General features: G+C 38.5%; 2 protein-coding genes across 2 annotated transcripts in view; one reads left to right on the forward strand and one right to left on the reverse strand.

Annotated features, from left to right (window-relative positions):
- DOCK4 (dedicator of cytokinesis 4) overlaps positions 1-20,374 on the forward strand; it is a 477,650-nt gene that overhangs the window by 33,042 nt on the left and 424,234 nt on the right.
- On the reverse strand, positions 18,097-18,628 carry LOC115898288 (60S ribosomal protein L26). Its single transcript, XM_030932670.1, has one exon. The coding sequence runs from the start codon at positions 18,585-18,587 to the stop codon at positions 18,150-18,152; it is 438 nt and encodes a 145-aa protein (XP_030788530.1). The 5' UTR covers positions 18,588-18,628; the 3' UTR covers positions 18,097-18,149.

Raw genomic sequence — 20,374 nt, forward strand, 5'->3', positions numbered from 1 at the left:
TTTTGCTGTTTCTTTCTCATACAATGCACGAGGGAAATCATGCTTTTTAGCGGTTTGTTTTCTCCCTGGTGTTTGGATAGAATGTCTGTAAAATCTGACGCTAAAGTAATAAGGCAAATGTATAGAATGTTAGAGGGATTACACTGGATTCTGGGTATCATTGGGTGGCTTTTGAGCTGTTGACATGCCAGATGTCTTTGGTACCAGTGAAATGATAAATGTCTGTGTGAACAGACTGGCAGTCATGAAGGGCTCACACGAGGTGATTAAGCTTATTTCTGGTTTGTTCAGATCTGAGACTGTATCCTGTGGGTTCTGGTCTAGTCACGGGGTCTTTCATTACATAAGGTTGTCATTTTTACCTGTGCATCTATATAGCAGAAAATAAGATTTAATACTTTTTGTTTGAAAATTTGGAAATAACAAAAAGTGTAAAGAAAAAGTATCAAAATCTATCTAGAACCCACTGCCAGAAATAACCTACTATTCTTCCTGGCTTTACATTTTTTACTTATGTATTTGATATATCCTTACAGTAACAGGATTATATAATGTTTACCATTTGGCATTATGGTTTTTCCACATAATGACATATTGCTCATGAATTTATTTCTACTGCAGAAGATAAATACTTGAAGATGTGAATTACTATAATTTTAATTAATTAGTGTCATCTGGTTCTGGAGGGAACAATTGCCCTCATTTTTACCTCTGTTTTTAATACTGGCAGTAAGTATCTAAAAGTCACTGGTTCTCTTGATATGAAGGAAGTGGAGATTACCTGGCTTGTATCTGAAGTCAGATATTTTCTAATAGTTCACTTCCCATTGGAAGTAGAGAACAAGTTTTTTGAGAGATATGGCCCAAATTCCTTTCTCATGGGGAGATAAAATAGGACCCTACAAGAAGAGATAAAACTTCTGGTTTTCTTATTCGAGAAGTATTCTTATTTTTGTGGGCATTCCCTCTGGCCAAATAGTTGTTAGCCTTCTAGGTAGAGGATATTTCCCCAGATTGCTATAAAGGATCCCAAAATGCACAGCACAGGGAACGTAGTGGAATATTCGCTTTAAATTACATCTGGGCATTGTTATGGACTGAATTGTCTCTCCACCCCTAATTCATATGAATCGTAACCAAGCACTTCAGAATGTGACTAACAGCCCCTTTAAACAGGTGGTTAAGTTAAAATGAGGCCTTTAGGGTGGGCCCTAATCTATTCTGACTGGGTCTGTATAAGACGAGGAAATTGGACACACAGGGAGACACCAGGGATGCGTGTGCACAGAGGGGAGGACCATGTGAGGACACAGCAGGAGGCCAGCCATCTGCAAGCCAAGGAGAGAAGCCTCAGAGGTAACCAGCCCTGCCAGCACCTTGATCTTGGACTTCCAGCCTCCAAAACTGTGAGAAAATAAATTTCTGTTGCGTAAGCCACCCAGTCTGGTATTTTGTTATGGCAGCCCTAGCAAACTAATAAGACAGCTAGAAGAATTGTTTGAAATATTTGGGAATATATTTTCTAGCTGTAATTAATAATGTGGAGAAAATGTTAATGTGGATATGAAGAAAACACCTTAGCAAACAGAGATGCAATAGGGGGGCAGGGTACCTGGGTATGTGCAGGTTTATGGTAAAACTTTAGTTCCCATATCATGTGGTTGGTTCACCATGTTCCATTACATTATTATGCTGTATAACATACACCTATGTAACATTATGTGATTTTTCCATGGATCAAATATTATATTAAAGATAAAGTGAGCTTCAAATCCCTGACAAGTAAAAAAAAGATAAAGGAAAAAAGTTAGATATAAAAAAGAAAAAAAAACGTTTTTTACATGGATTATATTTAATGAAATAAAATATGACATGGTTAGAATTCTTATTACAATTCATTTAAATATTGCTTTTCCTTTCAATAGCCATTCTATTCTGTGAAGCAGATTGTAATTGTATTCATTAGTTATTTCTTTATGGAAAATAGGTTAATTATTTTTCCATTTAAAAGGAAAATTAATATCAGAAGTGAGCCATTCAGCCTTGGCAATGAGATATGAAAATGTGGAAGCTTAAGCTATTGAAGCGTGATGCTGAAATATTTAAGCTTTGAAGAAGGGTTGGGACTGTTTGTGAAAGTTTTTCTAACATTTAGAATTGGAAATATTTATTGTGTCCTGGAAAATAAGTTGTGGATGTTTGGTGGAAGCAGGTCTGATCCATGTTCATGTTAGTTTAGCCTTCCTTGTGTGTGTGTGTGTGTGTGTGTGTGTGTGTGTTGTGATTTGAGAGATTTTTCACATTGCTGAATTATATTTGAAATGCATGGCAGTGGTTATAAGGTCTGACTGGAATCATTGCGCTAAAAGAGCAATTTTTTTTTTTTAGCATGTATGGTGCTACTTCTGAGTGTATACTAGCCTCTGAGGCAATAGCTAACCATATTTCTGTGTATAGTATCTCAGTATCTTCATAATTGTTCATAGGCAGTCATTTTGTCTTTAAAATTTCTTAGATTGCTTAAGTACTATGTCAAGTTTTGTGGATACGTACAACTCTCCTTAGCATCCTAATTAAAAATATTTTTAAAGAAAATTTTAATAAAATATGTTAAATAATCCTTTCCCTCTTAGAGTATTCTGAATATAGCTTGACCATTTCTGTAGCTAATGAAGGCCATCATTATGAATGTAATTCTTGTTCTGCCTATAATGATGTCTTTGGAGCTATGGAGATAAGTATGGTCTGCTCCTATAGTAAGTAACTGTAAATATATATACCCTTTCTGTTTTTGTAGACAGGGTAATCTGTCACCCAGACTGGAGTGCAGTGGCGTGATCATAGCTCACTGCAGCCTCACCTTCTTGATCTCAAGTGATCCTTCCATCTCAGCCTCCTGAGTAGCTGGGATTATAGGCGTGTGCCACTATGCCTGTCTAATTTTTTTTTTAATTTTTAATTTTTTTGTAGAGATGGGGTCTTACCATATTGCCCAGGCTGATTTTGAACTCCTGGGCTCAAGCCATCTTTATGTCTTAGCCTCCCAAAGTGCTGGGATTACCGATGGTCACTGTGCCCGACCATATATGCTCTTTCAATATTTTTCTTGCCTTTTATTTTTTTCTCTCTTCTCTTTTGTCATAAGACCATCACTTATAATTGTGTTTGCTGCTTTTTGCAGCCTCATTCCTCTTTCAAATTTTGCTTTTACTCTGCTTGTGAGAATGGAGATAACAGTTGAACTTATAGGGGTTGTATAAAAATCAGGAACCTGAGAGGCCCAAGAAATTCTGTTTCAAGAAAAAGTGTTGGTGGAGTGTGTAGTAACTAGTTGAAGTTGCACAACTGTTCAGATGAATATAACTTCTCTTGGGTGCCTATTGTAGGCAAGCTCCACCCCAGTGGCAGGACTGCTCGGCTCCCTGAATTTGAACTGGTGAAGCACAAAGGTGATTTGTCACCCTCCTCCCTTATCAGCCATGACATTTAGATTTTGCAGTTAATAAAAATGTCTGCTTCTCTTAGTCTTGATATGTATGCTGGAATCGAGGGCAGAATTCTCACTAAAGGCTACACGAGAAAGGTGGAGTGGAACAAGAAGGCCTTGGATGGTCCACAGATGCATAATTGGGATTCATCTGCCAAATTCTTCATCCCTTAACTAGTGGCATGATGTTTCTCAGAACTTTCTTTGTGAGTCAACCACAGAATAATTTATAATTCCCCCACCCTCATAGAAAACGCTTCCTTTGAAACATCAGATATTTGGGTCACAAAATTCTCAATTTAATCCCTCAAAGAATTAAATGATTCTTTTCTGAGTGGCATTTCAGTTTTTGTCTTTAAAGTTTCATTTTTCAAGCTGTATTGCCACCAGTTTTGCTTGGACAGGTATAGCTTTGGAGCAATGGCGTATTAGTCCATTCATGTACTACTATAAAGGAATACCTGAGACTGGGTAATTTATGAAGAAAAGAGATTTAATGGACTCACAGTTCCACAGGCTGGACTAGAAGCATGGCTGGGGAGACCTCAGGAAGCTTTCAGTCATGGCAGAAGGTGAAGGGGAAGCAGACACAACTTACGTGGCTGGAACAGGAGAAAGAGAGTGAAGGGAAAGATGGACTTTAAACAACTAGATCTCATGAGAACTCACTATCATGAGAACAGCAAGGGGGAAATTCACCCCCATGATCTAATCACCTCTCACCAGGCCCCTCCTCCAACATTGGGGATTACAATTCCACATGAGATTTGGGCAGGGACATAAATCCAAATCGTATCAAATAGTGCTAATACACATATATGTGTATTTTCCTAAAAGGACCACCCAGGGTGCTGATACTGTTGTTAAGTTGGCCATGCTTAAAATGTAATTTTACATGGACTTCTGATCCAAACTGGGACAACAGATGTACCTGATTTTCCCCTTCAGTGATTGACAAATATAGCTGTAAGTAGAATTCAAAATTATTCTCTTCATCCACTATGGTCAGCATTTACCTGGCCTAAGTCCTTATATTACTCCTTATATTACTTACTTTATGTGTTTTGAGACAGAGTCTCACTGTGTCACTCAGGCTGGAGTGCAGTGACATGATCTTGGCATCTTGACTCACTGAAGCCTTGACCTCCCAGGTTCAAGTGATTCTCTTACCTCAGCTTCCCGGGTGGCTGGGACCCCAGGCATGGGCCACCATGCCTGGCTACTTTTTAAATTTTTTGTAGAGATGGGGGGTTCTGCCTATGTGGCTCAGGCCAGTCTTGAACTCCTGGCTTCAAGCAATCCTCCCACTTTGGCATCCCAGAGTGCTGGGATTTACCAGTGTGCCTGACTCGTTAACTATGGTTTTAAAGGAACTCTTTGTATGTGTGCTGGCAGGTTACCCAAAAGGAGTGACTTTGAGACTTTAATTTACATAGCTCCAAACAACATATCCAGGTGAAAGCACAGATATCAGAATAGGTATGACGGATCTAAGAGCCAAAGCATTTCATTCTCATTCATTGTAGTCCAAATGAAAGACATTTGAATCATTCAGCATTTTGAAGAATTTTTAAAACATGCTTTTAGATTGTTTTACAACAAAATTAATGATGTAGAGGTAGTCTAAAAGTGATGAATACCTGATTTTTACTAGTTAAGTACCAGAGAGCCTTTATTTCAAACTGGGAAATTATTTTAAATACTTACATGCCAGAAATTGTGACATGTGGTAGATTCAATGATTCAAAAAAATGGATACAGTTTTCAAATTTTAATTTAGATGTAATTGTGATTATCACTGTATTTGTATATTGAAGTGAATACATTTTAAGTTGTAGACAATTGTTATTTAGAGGTATGAAGGATAAGAGGGAGCTGGTGGGAAGTTTGCTAGCATAGGAGAAAGTAAAAAGAAGCTTCAATTTTATAATGATAAAATCAAAAGTCTTAAAAAAAGTCTTAGAGATTATTTAGTATAGTACTTTATTTTTTTCTGAAGAAACAATCAAGACACATACTAGTTAATTGAGTTACTTGAGTTTACTCAGGTTGGCTTGAATTAGCAATTAAGGAAATAGTACAAAGGCCCAAAGCATAAACTCTAAAGGATGATGATAAGAATGAGGGATGGGCAGTTTTGATTATCAGTGTCTTAAAGTAAGTTCCTTGAATACGTATGACACCATCCGCACCAAATGTGAGTGTGTGTCTTTGCTGCTCCTCCTTCTGCCATGAGCATTTTAAAGTAATGGACAGAATTCCTAATATTCTTCATGGCATTCACAGATTCTGTAATCAAGTGAGTATTTTCATGGCTTTTTCCTGTCTTTTACAAACTTTTTTTTTTTGTAAAGGTGGGACTGACCACTATACAGCTGTGCATTGGGGAGTCACTGGTGACGTCAGCCAAGAATGAATTCAGGCCATCTGGCTACAGGCCAGAAGCTTTGCCAGCTTAGCTACTTGACCACCTGCTTCTGTTTTTCTGTTCCACTTGCAAATGGAGGGTGTTTGTTCTTTTCCTGGCATCAACATCAATTTAAAAACATTCTTTGGAAGAAGTTGGAAAGGGGAGGCAAGAAGTTGATCGGTGTTATTAGTTTTGTTCCCTGAAGAATAGCATCTCTTAATTGAGATGCTGGGACATTGGTCCAGCCATAGGCCACTGGCTGAGAGGAATTTTCTCCACTAATGAATTCTTTTGTACTTCAGAACTATTGGAGATGTGTCTGATGGCAACCTTGAAAATTACAAACCATTTATTTTACTTTTCCTTCACTATACAGCCCCAACAAATACACAGTGGATTTCATCAAAGTAATGAAAATTTAAGCTGGGCACGGTAGTGTGCACCTGTATTCTGAGGTACTCTGAAGGCTGGGGCAGGAGGATCACTTGAACCCAGAAGTTCAAGTCCATCCTGGGCAACATGGCGAGACTCTGTCTCTTAAAAAAAAAAGTAATAAGAATTGAAAACAGATATAGTTACCAGAATTTATTCTTCTATGCAACTATTATTATCCACTTTAACCATTTAACTGGTTTTCAGTGATACCACCATTATCAAGTAAAAACGTTAGGAATTTCTTTTAGTCCAACGAGGTCAGGCTCTTTAAAAAAAAAAAAAAAAAAAAAAACTTTAATAGTTCTAGCTGGGTTGTTATATCCAATTCCCTTGGGAGAATTGAGGTTTAAATTTAAAATAAAGGCTGGGCTCATGCCTGTAATCCCAGCACTTTGGGAGGTTGAGATGGGTGGATCACGAGGTCAGGAGATCGAGACCATCCTGGCTAACACGGTGAAACCTCGTCTCTATTAAAAATACAAAACATTAGTTGGGCATGGTGGCGGGCGCCTCTAGTCCCAGCTACTCAGGAGGCTGAGGCAGGAGAATGGCGTGAACCTGGGAGGCGGAGTTTGCAGTGAGCGGAGATCGTGCCACTGCACTCAGCCTGGGTGATAGAGCGAGACTCCGTCTCAAAAAAAAAAAAAAAAAAAAAAAAAAAATTTAAAATCAATCCTCTATGAAATGATTAGATTTGAAATTCACTGTAGGCTCTGAAGGTACCTCCTGTGACATGATACGGGCAAAGTAAATGTGTAAGTCTTCCAAAGCGATTACTTAGAATAACATACACACATACACAGAAAATAGTAATGAGAATAATAGAGGACAGGAGGAATCTTTTGGAGGTGGTGGATATGCTTATGGCATAGATTGTAGTGAGGGTTTCATGGGTGTATACTTACCTCCAAATTTACCAAGTTCTATACATTAAATATGTACAGCTTTTTTTTTTTTTGTCAGTCATACCCCAAGAGCATGTTTTTTCTTTTCTTTTCTTTTCTTTTTAAAAGAACAAAACACTTATTCTTGGCGTTTTTTTCTTTATTCTTTAATGGCATAGTTCTAGGTTATTTCATACTTAAAATATGCCTTTTAGTTTCCCAAGAAACCTAGTTCAGATTGTATAGTGGACATTGATGTTTAAAAGCTCCTCACTTTCTTTGCCTCTTATAGATATGGCATTAAAAAGAAGCAGCAGCAGTTAGCATGGGATTTTCCTCTTAGAAGATGAGAAAAGATGTGACAGAAATGGTTGGGGACGATGGCCTGTTCCCGTCACTCCTCAGTAGCAGCAGTGGTGCTTGTAGGATCATGATAGTGCTAGAGATACAGAAAGTGGCAGTTATTTGGAGGGGGCGAGGGATGTCAAAGGGGTCCCAAGGCTTGACACAGGATGGGAAACGTGACGAGGAAGTTTAAGCAGTAGGGTTCTTTGATCAACTTTGTGTTACTGAATGATTCCTAGGTATTCTCATTTACCTTGATCTACTCTAACAGAATTTATCCTTATGTTTTATTCAGTTTCTTAGCAAAAGTTAAGTACTTCTTGATTTTTTTCCCCTTACATTACTGTAAGAAATGTACTTGATATTTAAATATCAAGATAAAAGAAGGGAGTAATAGTTATCATCTTGGCATTTGTAACCCAGGGAAATAAATATGTAAAACATGGAATCACCCTAAGTGTCCAAAGAGATGGGATACACAACACACACACACACACACACACACAGACACACACACACGTATACTGTTCCACCATGAACAACAATAAAATCATATCATTTGCAGTAACATGAATGGAGCTGTAGGTCATTATCTTAAGTGAAATAAGCCAGGCACAGAAAGCCAGATATACCGCATGTTCTCATATGTGGGAGCTAGAAAATCTGATCACATGGACATAGAGCATGGAAAGATAGATAGGAGAGATTGGGAAGGATGAGTGGAAGGGAGAGGGGAGAATGAAGAGAAGTAGGTTAAAGGTTACAAACATGCACAAATATAGAACAAATAAATTCAGTGTTTGATAGCAGAGTAGGGTGACTGTACTTCACAAAAATGTACTCTGGTGATGGACACCTTAAATACCCTGGCTTGATCACTACATGTTATATACATGTAACAAAATTTCTCATATACCCCATAAATTTGTACACATAAAAATAATTTTTAAAGAGATTAACTTTGTACATGTGTAGTGGGCAATTTTTTCCTTCTAGCCATAGATTGAGGCCCAAACTTGATATTCTAAATAATATTAATATTAACTAGGCATTTTCTGCTGGTGCTAGTTCTTATAAAGATAACAAACTTTTACTCCTTAATGGGTAGTTCTCTGTTTCACCAGGTTGTAATAACATGTCCATTACCAGTAAGAGACATTTTCCCAGTACTCTGCAGTGGAGCTCAAATGGAGCGTAGTTTATATTCTGGCTTTGCCACTTACTAGGTATTTAAGCCTTAGCTTCCTCATCTATGTAATGAAATAACAGTACTCACTTCAGGATGGTCATGAAGATTCAATAAGTAAGGTATGCAATGCATTTAGCATGATGTCTGGCATACTCAATGCCTCAGAAAGGTTTTTAAAAATTATTGTGTATTGAGTGTAAAACAGGCTCTCTGACTAATTCTAAGATTGGTGAGATGACAGACTTTTCCTTCTGTTGAATTTTAGATAGAACACAAAGTCGTGTGTGTGTGTATAGAGTGCATAAATGAAGCAGTACATACTTAGGATAGTTCCTGACACAGAGTAAGTAATCCAGATAGATTAGAGAATAACAGCTATGAGTATTATTATTAATTCAGTTTTTAAACATGTACAAAATGTGTACTTTATTACTATGGTTATGTGCAGACTTTAAGGCAATTTTATATATGTATATATATTTAAAGAACACTAAGCTTGCTATATAACCAATAAAGATGTGCAGGGTGATACTAATATGATTAGAATACAAATGCCTTCAAGACAAGGTCTATTTTTTTTTTTTTTTTTTTTTTTTTTGAGAGATAGGGTCTTACTCTGTCACCCAAGCTGGAGTATAGTGTATGATCATAGCTCACTCCACCTTCAGACTTCTGGGCTCAAGCAATTCTCACACCTCAGCCTCCTAGAGGCATGTACCACCACACCCAGTTAATTAAAAAATTTTTTTTGTAGTGATGGTGTCTCTCTATGTTGTCCAGGCTGGTTTTGAACTCCTGACCTCAAGCGGTTCTCCATCTTGGTCTTCCAAAGTGTTGGGGATTATAGGCATGAGCCTCTGGGCCTGGCCAAGACTGGGTCTTTGTGTGTTTTGTTTACTGCTGTCTTCTCAGGGACTAAATGTGTGGTACATAATAAATGCTCAAAACACTGGAATGAAAGGATGGATGAATATGTACTAGACACATATCAATGTGTGTGCTTGCTTAGCCCCTTGCAGTTCTAACTGATCATGAATTTTTCCGTGGCATAAAGGTTGACAGTATAACTTCTGTCACCAGACAGTTCAAATTTACTTACTGGCTATGGGTCTGGGGCAATTTACTTACCTCTCTAAGCCTTAGTTTCTTCATCTGCAAAATGGGGTAATAATTATTTCATTGATTTATTATGACTCTTAAATTAATGAATATTTGTAAATCACTGAGAAGAATATCTGCTTTGCCTATACTATGCTCTATGTAATTGTTAAATAAATAATTAAATAAATGATAAGTCAATAAATGCTAATTGTGCCAGGAATGTGCACACAACCGGAAGACAACCATTCATTTGCTGACATTGGCATGATTTTGGCTTAGGTCATAAAGAGCTAGGCCAAATTTCTCTTCTAGGAAGTTATACCTGCAAAGTTGGAGATTAAGTCAGTTCGCTATGAGAAAGGAGATTTATAGCCCAGGGAAGAGGGTAGTCATTAGAGGATGCAGGCAACAAAGATGCCTTGTTGGCCAGGGCATTGATGAGAGTGGAACATGTTGTGCACAGAGGAAGGGAGAAAATGGGGAGGGAACGGAGGAAGGTAGGATGCTGGGGTATGGGGGTTAGGCCATGTCAGAGTGGTTGCCCCAAATCCATTCTTTTTGTTGGTTTGTCTTATAAATTGAGTGAAACTCTGTCCTTGTAAGACAAAGGACATGATGTGATTAGTCATTCCTAGTAACTAGCTTGCCATGTCTTAATTTATTCCTTTTTGGTATGTGGTTAATTGTTTAGGAAAAACCCACCTGTTGTTGTAGGATATGGCAGTAGAGGCAGTAGCAGCTACAAAGGAGGATAAGTTGACGTCTGGCCCCCCATACTCAGGCAGTGTTATGTTGCATACAGTATAATGAACAAAGAAATCTGTTACAAAGAAGTGTCTGCCTGTTTAGTGGAAAGTCAAGTATCTTTGGATAGTTCAATAGTGTTTGAGAACATTATATGTTAGGGTTTAAGTAGGTGACTAGATAGAAAAGATAAAATCGTGTTTACTGTGGCTTCATTTTTCAAGGTAGAGAAGGATGCAGTTCATTTTGAGAAGGTTTCCTTTAACATCAGGTAAAGTTTAGCCAGATGAACTTTGGACATTGTGTGAACCAGTATTCTTTTAGTTGAAAGTGATAAAAACCCTCCTCACAGTAGTCCAGGGGCAGAGGTTATGTGGAGTTTCTTAGGAGTCCGTTGCTTTTGCTCCACGTTTACATGGTTAGGATTTTGGATAAAAAAAGAGAGAAGGAAGTGTGGGTGGGGGTGTGGGGGAGGAGAGAGAGAGAGAGAAAGAGACAGACAGACACCCTCTTCCTCCCAACATCTATACACAAAACTAAGTGAAAGGGCACAGGTCCTGCTTGGGTCACATTCCTACTTCTGGATGTACTACTGTATCCAGGGGGATGATGAGAGATTGGTCCAGTCCCAGTCATGTGTTTCCTCTGAGGCAAGGGGGCTGGGGTACCATGGGTGACAGCCCAGCCCAGGCCCTGCAGAGTGGAGGAGGGGAGGCTCTGCAGGGGAGGAGTGCTGGCAGGCAGAGACAACACTTCCACTCCAGGCAAATGAATGGCAGAGTGTTTGTTATTCAGGAAACCACTCCTCCAGAGCTCTGCTCTCTTGATGCCAGATAAATGAGGTTTCACACTATTTGGAATTACTTTCTTTGGGAACACGCAAAATAAAACTTGTGACACATTTTTAAAAATTACATTATCATTTTTTAAATCATTTTTTTTTTTTGTACTTATACTATCATACAAAGGGAACCTTTTCTACAAGCTTTTATACAAACACAGTAGTAACAGTGCACTCCCATTTTTATCCTCCAAATCTTAAGATCTTGGGAAGTTGAAACCAATCTGGATGGGGAGTAGTGAGTTCAGAATTCTCTGTAGTTAGGATGCTCAGGATGTAGGCTTTTTGTTATCCTTTACTTACAGTCACAGTGGAAAAAATTACCTCGACATAAAGGTTCTCCAGTTTTGTTATGCCACATTAACCAAGATGTGTAAATGTCGTAAGTGAACTGTTGATATTGTTTAAGTGGTCCAGAGAGACTGTACCAGAGCTCAAGTCATCTCCAGGAGAGCTTAACCTACCTTCCTTCCATAAATAAAGCATCTCTGACATCACATAAATCAGCCCAACCTCTCTAGTCAGTACAGACTGCCTTTTTTTCCACCCTAAAATACTTTGCTGCTTGACATTGGAATGTAGAAAGAATATGCTGCTTTTGTGCTTCACAGGTTGATACAATGATAAAGACAGATCCCAGGATCAAAGCAAAATTCTCTGGTTACCCTTTCTAGTCTAATTAAAATTTTTAGGAAGTGTAGCTTTCTATTAGGTTTTTCATGCCAAACATGGAAAATCTATGTATCTTTCCTTCCGGTTACTATGTGCCTGGCCAGATTGTTTCATGCTGTTAGCATCCAGGTTGCTGGTACAGTGTATGAAATTTTCTTGCATGGATTTTGCAGTGGGCATACATCCTATTCAGTTTTTAAAACAAGTGCAGCAAGTTTTAAAGCAAGTCCACAGACTTTTTTTTCTCCACCTTTTCTTTTATATTGGACTTATATAGGTAGTAACAAATATGTTCAGTGTTCTAGAAATATTTGTATATGGGGTCTATTTGAAGACTGACTAGCTGTTGCTAGGTAGACATAACAGGAAAGGAATCAGTAGGAAATTTGCCACTTACAAACCTTATCTGTGCATGTCTGCTTTAAAGGCTAACTTAATTATTAAAGGCCTGTGACTCACTTGAGTTAAGTCTTTCTGCCCCCCTGCAAATAGTAGTTAAATGTCTATACCGGAGAACAAGAGGTACAGGGCCACAATGGTGATCCTGATGGGGGACCTCGAGTCCTGCTTGATAGAGCTCAGAGTCGATGTTGGTCCGTGAAAATATTTGCTCAGTCTTCATTCTCAGGAAAAAGTGATGAAATGTAAACTGATGAATGCAGTGATAGGATCTTTAATAGAGGCTATAGCCAAGTACAAGTAAGTCGTTTAGAAAGATAAGTGTATAGAAAGCTAAAGTTTGACAAATTAATTGTTGTTCCCTGCTGAAGGAACATTCTGTTTTCTTTCCTGCAGTGGCCACTGACCTCTGGCTATGTCTATGGGGGTGCCTGCTTAAGCAGACAACCCAGGGCTGTTCAGATTTCTGGGTAACCTCTGACTGCCATGTTCAGAGTCTTGCTGATTTACTGAATAGATTAAGATGCTTTCCAGAGATTGGGCCAGCTTGATAGGCTTTCTTTGTCTTAGTTGCTCCTCCCTCAGAGCTTGCCTCAAATCATCCTCTTCAGGGAAAATTTCCCCCAATAATCCCATGGAACCTGGTGTGGTCTGTACTGTCTTTGAATTCCTGTGGCATTCTAATACTGTTAAGAGCTAGATATCATACTGTTCTCTTATTTGGTTCTCTGGCATTGTGTGAGTGTACATTTGCCTTCCCAATTAAATTATCCCACCAATTCAATTTGCAGAGTGTTTTCAAAAGAAATATTTTATCATCTCATTTGATATTCACAAAAGTCCTCTGAGAGAGGTACAGCAGGAGCCTCTGTCTACAGATGAGCTGAGTCACAGAGTCAGATATACATGAAGCCTTTGCTTCGACTGCAGTGCACTGAGATGGACAGAGGGGAATACAGGTTGAGTAGTGTTTATCTGAAATGCTTGAGACCAGAAGTGTTTCATATTTCAGATTTTTTTAAATTTTTAAATATTTGCATTATATTTACTGGTTGAGCATCCCAAATCTGTAAGCCTGAAATGCTCATTGGAGTGTCATGTTGGTGCTCCTGAAATTTTGGATTTGGGAGCATTTTGGATTTCAGGTTTTGGGATTTGGGATGTTCAACCTGTAATAAGTATAATACACAATGCTTGTTGTAGAAGCTTACATCCTGGCTACAGAGGGAAGGTGTATATAGTTACCCCAAATTGTGACTTTATTTAGTGGAAATATGGGAAAACAGAATTGTTATTGGGATAGGGAAAGCGTCTGGGGTAGAAGGATCATATAAGTGCTAGATCCCAACAGATGGGTAAGACTTGGACAGAATGTGACACATCCTTGTCAGGGAGACAACTGTCAGAGCAAAAGAAATATGGAAGTATGAACTGTGTTTTGACAGGAGGAAGTAGGGCCGTTTGTCTGTAGTTGAGGAGTGTGTTTAGAGAAATAGGAAAAACAGGTCAGAAACTCAGGATGGAATCAAATAATGGAGGACTTATGCCAGACCACGTTGGGCTATGAATGCATTTAAGGATGGGAGTGATGGTGATAAAGGTGGTGGACGTGCACCAGTGAGTGATGAGGATGAGAAGGGTTGAGGGACTGCTGCAGACGCTACCTGATAGGGGCCTGAACAGGGATGATTAGGGCGGGAGGAAGAAGAGATGCAGATGTGAGAAAGATTGTGAAAGGACAAAAGGCAGCCCCAGTCAAATAATGGGATGGTGGTAGGGTTTTGTAGAGTGGTAGAGACTTGAAAAGATGCTAGAACATCATTTTATGAAACGATAACGTATTTCTAGAAGGGCATATTTGCAGTGATATACTGATAGGGAGGATACAGAAGGCATTTGGTTACATTCACAAGTATACATTGTGACCGACTCTTTGGCTTCTGTTACGTCCTTCATAGCAATCAACACAGGCCACTTGGTAAATACTGCTGGCTTCAGTAATGGGATTCTTTTAGTTGGCTTGTAATAACTTAGATGAAGGTAGGCTGAACCTTACCTGCCGTGTAAACCTTAAACTGTGGTAATAGTAAAAGACAATGGGCAAGGAATATTTAAAATACTTATGGAAACAAATGGTTTTTAAGTACTGTCAGGAGCTTGAGAAACATCCATTTATAACCAAACAATTGAGAAGCTCATTAAAAATAGTTTTTAGCCATTTATTGCAAAGCTTCTCTAACTACTTTTATTGAAATACCCTTTGAAATTTGCTAAGTATATTAAAAGTGATCGTTTCTTTGAAATTTTCAGTATTTGACACTGATAACATTAGTAAAAGAGATTTCTTATATATGAATAAAGAGGATTTCGTATTTTAACAGCATTGATTGCCCAAGTATTATTTTGAAAAGTAAATGCAATGCTATACGTATATAACTGGTATCTTGAAGATTGTTTTATGAACCTTATCAATTCTTATATTTGATCAAAATTCATTGTGTTTAGGAATTCCAAGGACTATTTAAAAAAGCACAACAAAAACCAAACAAAGGTATAACTTTTCCACACAGATTCAGTGCTAGATTTACTCTTGTGTCTATATTCGTACTTCATTTGTTCAAAAAGTATTTATTGAAAATTTCATACTATGTACAAGCAGTAGATGCTAGGGATACAGAGATGAGTAAGACTGTGAGTAGTACCAAGTCCATATAGGTTTCTAGCTAGAAACCTGAGCATCACCCTAGTAAATGGTTCCTAAGTGTATTATTCCCAAGACCAGAAGCATCAGCACGATCTGAGAACATGGAGGTGCGGCTCAGCAATCTGTTCCTGCAAGTTCTCCTAAGTGATTCTGATACAAGTTTAAAGGTTGAAAGCCACAGAATTTTAACGTGGGCTTCCATGGAGATAACTGCATTTCAGTATTATTATAATCAGTATTGTATTATATGCTGCATTTCAGGTATATATATAGTTTCTATATATTTTATGCATTTAAAAACATTTTGAGGAGAATGTATAGGCCTTACTAGACTCATCCTCTCCACTGTAGCCAAAGAGACCATCCTTATGTGCTAATCATTTAAATCCTTAAAATCATTGTCATTGGTCACACGGGATCAAGTCCAAATCCTTTAGGATGGCTTGCAAGGTGTTTTCATGGCCTGGCCCTTGTTTGCTTTTCCAAGATCTCCTCCTATGCTTTTCAGACATGCCCTGTGCTGTAGCCTTAGTGGAAGTCATGCCACACTTCCTTGATTATACCAGGACACCCAAATCTGTGCATTGACAGCTCTCTCCATCTGAAGTATCACTCTGTTTCTGCCTTCCCTGGTAAACTTCTGTTCATGCTTTTGGTCTGTAACCAGATGTTCATCAGCATCCCAGGGGAGAGTTAGGGTGCTCTAATCCCTGAACTGTCAGTTTCCCTTACATTATCTCCAAATAATTATTATAAAAATTATTTGACTATAGATTTCCTATTTTAAAAATCTTTGATACTAAATGAAGATCTTGCAAATGGATTACATAGGTATATAGTTGCTACAGAGTGGTGCTTTTTTTTTTTTTAAACCCTTAAAATGTTCATACCTCTGGAGAGGAAGCCAATAGCTGGCATAGAATCTGGCCAACAGTGTACCATGTCCAGGGCAGGAAGGGGAAAATGACGTCTCCCATGGCCGCTACAAGGTGGGTATTGGATAAGCACTCTGTAATTATTCTCATTGCTTGGTTGCCAGGCCGTTGGAGGCCAAAACACATTTGAGGTTTTGTGGTTTGAGCTGTTATCCTCCCACAATACTGTGAGCTGCTCTCAAATGACGGGAAAGAAAGATGACTAGGGCTCAACCACAGTGAATAACTTAAAAAAAATTTGAGCCTCACCTCCCAATATAAAAGTCATACATACTCATAGAAATCTAGGAAGATAGGAAGAAGTATGAAGGAGAAAAATTACATGTTTCCCTGTCTGCTAATGAAGATAACATTAAAAGAACTTTTTTTCATGTATGTTTTTAACTTTTAAAATCAAGCTATATGTAATTTTACAATCTGATTTCCTTTTTATACTATAAACTTGTCTCATAAATTCTCAATACATATTTTAGTAGTTACATGATATTTTATTGAATTAATTTGTCTTTGCTTATATATTCTGATATGAAAGGTTAAGGTGGTTGTCCATTTTCTTTCTTTGTAAATAAAACTACCTTGAATACATAGTGAATAATTTGTGTGGGTGTGGTTTTTTGTTAGTCTTTTAGCCAAGTATATAATTAAGTATGTCAGTAATTTCTCCTGAACTTCATTTATTTAACATTAATCAAATATTTATTGAGCACTAGAATAATGCTGGGTAGCACATCCTTACACAAGAATGTAGAGAGTCTCCAGATCTGCTATTTGTGAATACTACATCATAGAAAGTAGCATTTGAACAATTTTATGTGGCTTTTGTCTCTGTTATAGAATGTCATCTTGGTAAGATAAGAAAAGAGCAGACTTTAGCTTTCTGGTTCACTAACCAAGTGTTTAAACATGAATACAGTTTATAATTCTTCAATTCCATACCATTTTTAGCAAATTATAATATAACCCCAATGTGATATTTTTCTTTTCATTACTTCTAAGAAATGCAAACATTTTTATAGATTGTTCATGAAATTACATCTCATAATTGGCCGCTAACTTTCACATATGTAGTTCTTTTAGACTGAGAAGGATGAAGGAGGACTGAAGAGAGAACTAATTTTTACAGTGTCTGTGTGCTGAACAGAGTGCGAGGGAGGCCATCCTGAGAGTTTGGTGTTGAGATTCCCGTTATAGAGATGAAGAAGCTGAGGCTCAGCAAAGTACAATTTCAAGGTTGAGTAGGTTGGGTAAGAGACTCTAGTGTGTCAGCCTCCAAAGCCCATGCTCTGTTACATCTAGGGGTCTCGAGGTCTGCGAGCCCCGTGAAAACAAACTGGGCTATGATTCCTGTGTGGAATGATGTCATAATTCTAGAATTTTGCTGTCCACATATGGCTCTTTATTTTTAAATTTAAACTAATTAAGTGTAAATAAAATTAAAAACTTAATAGTTTCTCTACTGCACTATATACACTGTTCAGTGCTCGGTTGTCACATGTAGCAAGTGGCTGTAGCAAGTGGCTGTCACATTGGATCGTGCAGATTTAGAGCATCTCCATTATCACAGAAAGTTCTTTTGGATGATGACAGGCTGCCTCTGGAAAAGTCCTTAAATACTACTCTCCTTTACCTTCATTAGCAGAATCACTGACAAACTCAAATACTTCCCTGGGACTCTGACTCACATCTTTTGAACTCTGGGGTCCACACTGTCCACAGTCTGGGACTCCTGACTGAAGGAGGGGAGGAGAATTTGAATAACCCACTGGTTGGTGATTGCAGCAGAACCATATACTAGTTTATATGGAATATTACCCAAAAACATTTCTTTGACTATGACAGGCCTTGAGAAAAGTAGTGATTTCTGTTTCTTTACATGAGAATGCTATGAACTCTGTATTTCCAGGTGCAAGTTACTTTTTTCACATATTCTTAATATTTACTCAACACCCATTTTTTTTTTTCTTTGTTTCAAGTTTTAATCAAAGCTTTTATATAAGATTACTTTATTCCTGCATCTTCTCAATAGTTTCTTCCTTGTATTTGCCCTTTTCCTTTCCTACTTGGCGAGACTTGGCTTTCCGTTCAAGGATCTTTTTGCGGTCTTTGTCCAGTTTTAGCCTAGTGATAACTACCTTGCTGGGGTGGATGCCTACATGGACAGTTGTGCCATTAGCCTTTTCCCGCTGCACCCGTTCAATGTAGATAACATATTTCTTCCTGTAAACCTGGACTACTTTGCCAATTTGCTGACCTTTATAGTGTCCTCGTACAACCTGAACTTCATCATCCTTTCGGATGGGCATAGATCGCACGTTGTACTTCTGTCTCAGCTCTTTGGAAAGAGGGGAAGACATAATCTTCCTGCGAATGTGGGAAGGTGCATTGAAATGCCTTTTGCGATTCTTGCTTCGGTCGGAAGTCACAAAGGGATTAAATTTCATTTTGGCCGCTCCCGCTTCGGTGATGGCCGCAAAAGGGAAAAGAAGCTCAACACCCATTTTTAATTCAGTTGTGGAAGGGTAAACCAAAATGGGGAGGAATTAGTGGGAATCAAAATTCAGGGTATATATACTCTGATGCATTTTGAACATATTAAACTAATCCTTAGTAGTCTCCTCAGGAAATTTTAATGATACAGGGAATAGACTAAGGACTTCTTTTGGGGATACATAAAAGAGATTTTAACCTACTGTGTATATATTTGGTTATGGCTTTTAAAAGTAGTTGTGGAAAACAGGTCACTTTGATGGGTTAAACAGTATCACGTAAAAGAAAAAGCACTATGCTGCTGATCTCTAAAAAGCCATTTAACCTCTCTGAGCTTTATCAATTTTCTTGTCAGTTTCTTCATCAATAAATTCGAATAATAACATCTTCCTTGCTTGTCAAAGTCAATAGAGACTCAATGATATCATGAATATGGAAGTGTTTGGGAAACTACCAGTGAGTCATGTGCTGTGCATATGTCGATGTGATGTTGTTTTGTTGATCCTCTCTTTTCTGTACCTGTTTTAAATCTGAAGAACAGCAAGGTATTGTGTCAGGCCAGAGCTCCTGAAGAATGCTCCCTGCTATTGCATGCCTATGGCCTGGCTGAAGTTGCAGTGCAGGATCTTGTTCTTTCTAAAGGGGCAGTAGTAATGAGATTGACGTAATGAAAAATACCTTGAGTAGGAGAAGTTCTTGATGCCATGGGCTGCATGAACTGTCTTCCCTTTGTCAACCCCAAGCCAGTGTTCCTGGGAGATGAAAGAGTCTTTATCTCATGGAGGAAAACATATCAGTGTCTGTCTTGGTAGATCTGTAGCAGAGGACAGTTGTCTTGATATATTGTAGACTGTACTGTAGGTATCAGCTGCCATCCTGATTCAACAAGGGAGAAGGAAGTTGTCTAATACCTGTGAAGCGTGGAAGGACATTGTGACAAATGTAAAACATCACTGTAGAACTTCACATTAATCTGTATTTCAGAAAGCAAGTGCCAAGAAAAAGGAGTCAAACAATGTCTAAGTAGCATGGAGTCGTGCTCTTAGTTGTGAAAGCAGCAGTCTCTTGTTCAGTGGTTATTGTAATTCTCAGACCTATGCTTTCTTCAAGTATGTTGTTTAAAGGTTATTTATTCTTTTCACCTAAAAACGTATTTTTAAAAACCAACAGTACAGTAGCTTATGCCTGTAGTCCCAGTACTTTGAGAGGCCAATAAGAAATAAAAATATGAGCTGGACATGGTGGCAAATACTCGTGGTCCCAGCTACTCAGGAGACCGAAGTGGGAGGATCGCTTAAGCCTGGGAGGTCAAGGTTGCAGTGAGCCCACATCAAGCCACTGTACTCTAGCCTGGGTAACAGAGTTAGACCCTGTCCAACAATAACAACAACAAAAATTGCTACATCATTGTTTGTACAAGAAGTTTGCCATTCTGTCGTAGTTGTCCATTTTTTATGATTGCTAGCTTTTTTTTTTTTTTTTTTTTGAGACGGAGTCTCGCTCTGTCGCCCAGGCTGGAGTGCAGTGGCCGGATCTTGGCTCACTGCAAGCTCCGCCTCCCAGGTTTACACCATTCTCCTGCCTCAGCCTCCCCAGTAGCTGGGACTACAGGCGCCCGCCACCTCACCCGGCTAGTTTTTTTGTATTTTTTAGTAGAGACGGGGTTTCACCGTGTTAGCCAGGATGGTCTCGATCTCCTGACCTGGTGATCCGCCCGTCTCGGCCTCCCAAAGTGCTGGGA

This window comes from Rhinopithecus roxellana, chromosome 6 (assembly GCF_007565055.1).
Source record: "Rhinopithecus roxellana isolate Shanxi Qingling chromosome 6, ASM756505v1, whole genome shotgun sequence".
NCBI classification, from domain to species: Eukaryota; Metazoa; Chordata; class Mammalia; order Primates; family Cercopithecidae; genus Rhinopithecus; species Rhinopithecus roxellana.